Genomic DNA, 8,124 nt, shown 5'->3' with positions numbered 1-8,124 from the left:
AAATCTCTGGAAAGGCAGACTTCAACTACAAGTTCACAACTATCCACAATGGAAAGAGTAAGAAAAAATACATCATAGTCTAGAATAGTCCAAGGTTTTAAATATCGGCCGACATGTCCGACATGTCGGTTTGAGAGCTTGAGCGACACAACATGAGCGTTTTTAACTCGTATGTCGGTTTTCAGGGCTAAATCGAAAATATCGGGGCCATATCGGTTGATTTTTTAGCTTTGAAAATCGACCGAGATGGCCTTTTTTAAAGATATATTTTATGTTATCGGGTTTGGGTTTAGTGATAAAAACCCAAACCCGTTTGACCCGTTCTCATGTTTAAGGGTTTCTTATGAATCTGATAGAAAGAAAAGAAAAAAATTAGGGCTGCAGCGGACTTGGGAACCCATCACTCCTTTCGTGAACGACGACGCCCTTCTCCCACCTCCATCTCGGTCCCCCGTCGTCCATCTCCCGTTGCGTTCCGAAATCTGAAACCAATCGAACCCAAGGGCTGTAGGGTATCCCGTCGTCGGGATAAAGGGAATAGGGTGATCAGTGACTTATCCGAAGGACCCCGAGCAGACGAAGAAGAAGAAGAAGAGTCCCGTTACTGCCTCCCTGCGACGTCTCGTCTCCGACACTGTCTCCCTGCGACGTCGGAATCCACCCATCGGCAGCACCGCCTCTAGAATTTATAAATTATGCTTATATTGAATTTAGGAATGCTTAGATTATATTTAGGCATGATATGACAATCCGATATTTAGTCCATGTTCCCCGATATATCACCAATTTTCGCCATCCGACATGGATTTCAGCCGTCCGATATGAACCCGACATCCGATATTTAAAACCTTGGAATAGTCACATGTGGCTCAAAGGAAAGTCTGAATCAAATAACTGCTCTAACCAACTAAAATTGAAGAAGCGATGGAATAAAAGGTGACCACTATCGCTGGGCTTGCTCCAAATATTTTTGATCCCACGAAGAAAGAACAGTCCCGGAGTCTGTGGTGCGCAAACCCCAGAGGAGTCAGAAAACTCCTAACAAGCATGTAAAATACAGAAATTGTGTGCGTGTAAGTGTATGTGGTAGATATAAAGAAAAGATGAAATCTAAATTAAAGGTAATAACAAAAAATACTAATTGTAGATATCAAGATAAAACCTATCATAAGGCACACAAGCACATTATTATTATTTTATATGTTATTTGAATTAGAGGAGAATATTTTTATGTATATAAATTGGAGTTTCGTAAATCGTTCTGGGAACACGGTTTCAAGTCAAGTATTGGCCATTGGTCTTAATATGTAACTCAGGATATCAAGAATGCACATGAACTCCAGATTGTCTATTTGTTTTAAGTAACTGTACATGAAATGTTCTTCACTAACCATAGAGTTACCATGGAACGGCTTTTGTAAAACTATGAAAAATAACCGTGACTCGAAACATATCCAATCAAGATAGGTGCATCGTCTAGTTGATACTATTATATAATAGTCATAATCAAGTAAAAATTCTCACATTGGGATATTAATGTTGAGAGTGTAGACATGCCTTGATAGCACACTTATGAATCATATTTTGATGGAAGTCATCTTCATGCACAGTTGATCCTATTAGATGTCACTGAGTGATAAAATATAGCATCAGGTGATCAAACCATTGTTTTAAATATCAGCCGATAATCGATATTCTCGGCCGAGTTATCGGATTTTTGAGCTCTCCGCTAGGATAAGTTGGTTTGGTAATCGGTTATCATTTTGGAGAGATTATCGGCGAGTTATCGGCATTATCGGCACTTATCGGCCGATAAGTAAGGTTAAATTATCGGGATTATCGGCCAGACATTTTGAGTTGAGTTGTTGAGTTTTTAAAACCCGACCCGACCCGTTTTGTTAATAATATGAAACTTAAAACCCGAAACTTTGTGAATCCGACCTTCAAACCCTAACTTCGTCTTTGGCGGCTGCTCCTTTTCTCGTTGGGCGCTTCCTCCATTATCTCTATCTCATGTTCTCTGCGTCTTTTAGTCACTCGCCTTCGTGAACTTCAACCTTCAACTTCGTCGCTCGCCTACCCTTTGTCAACCATGTTTTCTTTGTCCGGAAACATGGCTATATACACATGCTGTGAGCTTTCCTTCTCTTGTAATACCTTCACGCACGCACTTTCTCTTTTGAGTAATATCAGTTCTATAACTATTCTTTTATCATACTTTGCTTTTCTGTTTTTCCTGTAACAGAGACTTATATAAGAAATTAGTGAATAAACTGTACATACTTTACTTTTCTGTTTTGATATGTTTATATTTCATTAAGCATGGTTAGAGTACATTTTTTAGTTGTTATATTATATATATACACCATCCAGTATATTGTTCCAATAAATACTACTTATCCCCGATATATCCCCGATTTTCGCTATCCGATAAGGATTTTGGCCGTCCGATAAATCCCCGATAATCGATATTTAAAACCTTGGATCAAACACATCATCAAATGACATCCTCGCTTATCTAAAGAAAAGGAAAGAAAATAAATACATAACACAATTGTTTAGGATCAAAATGAGTCAAACGGGTTTGGTTTGATTGCCTAAAGATCCACAAATTTGATTTTGGTGAGCAAAAAGTCCTAACGGGTTTTGTAATTTGAGTTATAGACCTAAATGGGTCGGGTTTGAGTTCAAAACCGACCCAACTCAAACCCTGCTCAAATGAAATTTTGTGTTCAAAACTGACCCAATTGGGTCGGGTTTGATATTGGACCCCAACCGGGACGGGTTTGAGTTCAAAACCGACCCAACTCAAACCTGGCCCAAATGAAATTTTGTGTAAAACAAAAGGTCGTGGGATTCGAACCAGAGACTACGGACATAGCATGCCAACCAACTAACCGCCAAGCCAAAGGCTTTTTCGTATCAAACCCATTTTCGAAACTTTAACTACATTATTAGTTACAATTCTAAAGAAAATAGAAATTAAAGATAAGAAATGTATGGAGGATTTAGAAAATTCAAATGTTCCATTGTACATAATAATACTAGGAACAAATTATTAAAAATAATTTTATTTCTAGAAAAAAATTTATACATAAATAGAAGATATGTTTTAGTTAGAAAAATCTCTTGTTGTCAAAATAAAAGAATTTTATTTGTTTATTATCTAAATCTAACCACCATAAGAATTAAGATTAAAAGGGGAAATTAATTTCTTATTGGAACAGACACAAATACTTAATTGACATATAAAAAAATAAGGATCATGGGATTTGAACTCGTGACTAAGGAGTTAACAAGTACGTCATCTAACTAGTAGACCAAACACATCTTTGTGAAATAAGTTGCGGTATAAGTACTTATAACAGGTAGTTTCTGTTATTTAGTAGTAGTAGTTTGATTAAAAGATAAAAATAAACCTAAAAATACATAGTTGTACAAAACTTGGCCGGAAATAGATAATAACAACAATATTAAAATTATGGGAAAAAAATGTAAAAGAAAAGTTATTTCCTTGTTAGAAAAATATCATTATCTAGAAGTAAAATGCTTGCATAAAGAGTAAAGATTTTTCCTACAACATTGTAGTCAACAAATGTGATATAGACCAACTACAATCTATTCTATATAGAAATACTAGTATTTAGATAAGGTGATGATGAAAATAAAAGAGTTGAAGGATAAGAAACGCTCGCTGATAAAGAAATTAGAACTATGAAAAATAGAAAACATTATCCGTTCCTTCTTCTAACTTGTCAAAACTTTTCTGTCGCTTTCTCTATTCTCTCTTTTTATTTTTTCCTTCGTGCGTTTTTGTGAAGAAAAAGCGAAGGAGATAGATAAGCTCTTAAAGGAGATAGAGTTGTTAACAAAAGATTAGGTAGCTAGAGATTTTTAGTAAGAAAGAGAGGAGTTGGTTGAGATTTTCTCTTTGTTTTGTTAAACATGGTTTTCTCTTAAAGGAGAGAGGATTTTTTTCCTGTGAGGAGAGATATGATTGCTCACAGATACATGAGGATAAAACCCTAAGGGTAACTTAGTTCAAATAACTTTGGGCTTTAAGTCTAAATTGGCCTTTCTAAGAAAAAAAGTGGGCCTTAAAACCCTCATGCATGAATATATAACTAGTATCTGTGAAAAAATTAGGTATTACACCAAGAGATTAGGATGATATTACAAAATACGTACGAGATAAAATCATATCTAATCACATCTCACAATATCTCATTATATCTTATGCTATCTGCTAAATCTAAATACTAATAATATCGAACACTTCCTCTCAAGCTGGAGCATATGTATTATATATGTCCAGCTTATTACGACTTACAAATGGAAGCAAAAAAGCTAGTTGCAAGAGCTTTGTAATATCATATTTCTCTGAAATATTTGAAGACATCAACAATAAAAAAGTGTAGTCACAACCAGATGCTAGTAGAAACCCTTAACGGGTCGGCTAGTAGAAAGAAACCTAGGTAGGTTAGCCAGTGAAGAGAAACCCTAGGCGGATTAGTTGGTAGAAAGAAATCCGAGGCGGGTTAGCTAGTAGAACGTCGGAATCAACTGTGTACTTTTGCATCTAACCATTTGATGAGGACAGAGTGTTCGCGATGAACAGTTCACGTGGGGTAACTGTTCATCAATAGCTATGATGAACAGTAAAATTTTTCTCTTTTGAGGTTAGGGTTTCTCAGGGGTAGAGTTTTTTTTATTAGGTTTCAACAAAGATTTAGTAAATTAATGATGTAGAAATCAAAGATATTGTCGAAACCGCTGAAGGTGTTGTCGTGGTCGCTGAGGGGAAGCATAGAGGCAGTAAAACTCCTCAGCGACTCTGAGGTCGAGGAAACAGATTGTTGTCTCTCTAAGATCAAGGATCAAGAAGGCTAATACCATATGGAGAAATAGAAAAAGTTTTTATTCATCTAACCCTAATCTCTCTTAAATACAAAGATTAGGAGGATATTATAAAATAGGTACGAGATAAAATCTTATCTAATCACATCTCACAATATCTCAAAATATCTTATAATATCTGCTTGATCTAAATACTAGTAATATCTAACAATCTAGCCAATGAAAAACTAGCAAAACTGAGAACTGCTTTATTCCGTAGCTTCTCTATAAGAGGTTAAACAACTCTAAAAGGCATGGTGAGCACATTGGTTATCTGAATGATATATTATATATACATACTATGTATTTATTAAGTTACTGTCAAACTGTACAATCTTACCTGTTCTGTATGGATCACAAATGGGGAAACTGAGAAATACAGTATTTTGAATTGAGAATGTAGAGAGAGATTCATGAGACGTGCGAAAGGGAGTAGGTACACCTGTTAGAAGCTACGAGCACCTAGGTAACAGAAAGTTTTCACTTTCTGGTTGTTTCAATGATACCTGCGACTTGAGTAATGGAAGAGGATGATTCAATACCCATAACAGTTTTATGTTGCAAAAATCAAGTTTCAAGGGTTGACTCCATGAGTAGTGGAAACTAATATTTCACTAGCATTTCCCCTAGAAGCCTCTGAACATTATCATAGATGGTACTACTATAGCTGCAATCTGCAAAGCTTCTCACAATCTGCCTATGTAAAGATCCTCATGATCAGTTATTTATCATCTATGAAACTTACATTTTACTTTCACCCTGTTCATGTCTATCCTAACTTTACACACAGTAGGTATTTTCAGACTTAAAAAAATTTACTGATGAGTTCAGTGTGTCAATTGACAAAGTTAAAATTCATCTTGTCCCATCAAATTTGTGACTGTAGGTTATTGAGCCTGATGCCCAACCGGGTGATTTATGTACTCGTCGGGAGTATGCTCGATGGTTGGTATCTGCAAGCAGTGCTCTTTCAAGGTATATGTTTCCCATCTTTGATACACTGAGTCAAATCATGTATGAAATGTTACTTTTTCGTATGTAGAATTTGTCCTGCCTCGTTCTATATGTTTAATATGGTTGGGGATGTTTGATGACTAAAACCAGGTTCTTTTCCTCAAGTTTACTTTTTAATTTTTTTCCCCACAGGAATCCAATATCAAAAGTTTATCCTGCAATGTACATAGAGAATGTAACAGAGCTGGCATTTGATGATGTCACTCCTGAAGATCCGGACTATTCATGCATTCAAGGTTAGTATTTTTACTTTGGGATTATGTGTAATTACAGTAGTTTACTTTAGCTGATTTATTATAAAATTGTCAAACTGCAAGTACAGGCTTAGCAGAAGCCGGAATAATCTCTAGCAAGCTTTCCGAATCTGATCTGAAAGGAACTTCCGGTGGAGAGCAGGATTCTTTCTTCTTCTCTTCTGAGAGGTGATAATGCATGATGTTCTTTTTCCATAATATCTCATGTTGTTTCCTAGAAATATTTTAAGCTTTGTTTGTCAAACCATTTGCAATGCAGTCCTGTATCACGTCAAGATCTTGTCAGTTGGAAGATGGCTTTGGAGAGAAGGCAGCTTCCAGAAGTCGACAGAAATGTATCTATAAATGCTAAATTTATTTGGATTTCCTATTGTTGGTACAGGTTGAAAATCAGAATGTCACGTTGATTACTGACAACTATTGTCTTTATGACCAGTACCTGTACAAATGCTCTGGATATATAGACATCAATAGAATAGACAAAGATGCTTGGCCTGCTTTGGTTGCTGATTTGTCTGCTGGAGAACAGGGCATCGTAGCGCTTGCTTTTGGTATTCAATTTACCTTGTATCGTCAGGTGATTGTTTAATTTTATGATAGTGCTAATATTTTTCTGCAATTTATAGGTTACACCAGATTGTTTCAGCCTAACAAACCTGTCACAAAAGCACAAGTTGCTATTGCTCTTGCTACTGGTGATTCGGCTGAGGTGGTTGCGGAGGAACTTACACGGCTTGAAGCAGAATCATTGGCCGAGACTGCTGTGAATGCCCACACTGCTTTAGTAGCAGAAGTTGAGAAAGAACTTAATGCTAGTTTTGAGGCAGAGCTTTCCAAAGAAAGAGAGAAGATAAACTCTCTGGAGAAATTGGCCGAGGAAGCAAGGGTCGAATTGGAAAGGTTAAAAGCTGAAAGAGATGAAGAAAATAATGCTCTTTACAGGGGACGTGCTGCTGTTGAATCAGAAATGGAAGTCCTTTCAAGACTAAGACATGAGGTGGAAGAGCAGTTGCAAGACCTCATGAGTAATAAGATGGAGATAGCTTTTGAGAGGGATAGGATTAATAAACTTCGAAAGGAAGCAGAAAGTGAGAACCAGGTCATTGTCCAGTTGCAGTATGAATTGGAAGTTGAGAGGAAAGCTTTGTCCATGGCAAGGTAAAAGCATAAAAGCTGCCAACTCCAAAACTCACTTTATAGTTTTATCTGTTTCATAATATTATTTCTTAATTTGTCCTCCAATTACTGCATAATTCCTGCCCATTATATTGCAGCTTTGTTAGCGATATCAAAATTCAATGCACCTTCATTATGTAGAATCAGATTGTATTCCTTGCTTAGGACAAATAGTGAACCAGTACTAATACTCGTGAAACAGGAGAAAATGTACATGGTCCATAATTAAGTGGTGTGCATATGGATAAAACAAACCAAGAAACTTAGCTGCCTGATACAGAAAAATGTATATGACGAGTCAATAAGTTGCACGTTCTTCATTCCTAAACTTGCTAATTCGAAATAATGGAACTGCATGCAACATCTGATGTGAGCGACTAAAAGCATAGGGGTCAGGAATAGAGATGTTTTTGGTGTTCTGCTCCTTAGAAAGGCTATGCACTTTTTTTTTTGGTTCAATCTGTTAATTCAACATGAGAATTGGCGACTAACTAGTTTATGGCAATATGAGTTTAGAATACTCAATTTACACGAAGGATAAGGCTTTAAATTATGTATGCTAACATGGGGGTGAATTGTGTACCTGCGACCCAATAGAAAATAGCAATTAACATACATAAAGTGTCGGGACAAGTCAGGTTATTAGTTGGAGCGCGTAGGATGACAGGTAGATCACAAGTGATTTGGGTTGCTACTTGCTACAAAGAAAGTACGAGTGCTTAGTTAACAAGGCTGGTTCTTGCAGAGCATAATGGAAGAAGAAGATTATTTTAGCCGACCCCCC

General features: G+C 36.5%; 1 protein-coding gene across 2 annotated transcripts in view; it reads left to right on the top strand.

Moving 5' to 3' along the window:
• LOC109837145 (E3 ubiquitin-protein ligase bre1-like) overlaps positions 1 to 8,124 on the top strand; it is a 14,343-nt gene that overhangs the window by 5,062 nt on the left and 1,157 nt on the right. For both annotated transcript variants that reach the window (XM_020405258.1, XM_020405259.1), the window contains exons 5-10: positions 5,783 to 5,871; positions 6,043 to 6,146; positions 6,233 to 6,332; positions 6,424 to 6,499; positions 6,601 to 6,715; positions 6,791 to 7,322. In XM_020405258.1, the coding sequence (XP_020260847.1) occupies positions 5,783 to 5,871; positions 6,043 to 6,146; positions 6,233 to 6,332; positions 6,424 to 6,499; positions 6,601 to 6,715; positions 6,791 to 7,322 (1,016 nt within the window). The remainder of the gene's footprint in view (positions 1 to 5,782; positions 5,872 to 6,042; positions 6,147 to 6,232; positions 6,333 to 6,423; positions 6,500 to 6,600; positions 6,716 to 6,790; positions 7,323 to 8,124) is intronic.

Source organism: Asparagus officinalis, chromosome 4, assembly GCF_001876935.1.
Source record: "Asparagus officinalis chromosome 4, Aspof.V1, whole genome shotgun sequence".
Lineage (NCBI taxonomy): Eukaryota > Viridiplantae > Streptophyta > Magnoliopsida > Asparagales > Asparagaceae > Asparagus > Asparagus officinalis.
The sequence above is the reverse complement of the archived record's forward strand: the minus strand, read 5'-3'. Positions and strand labels throughout refer to the sequence as shown.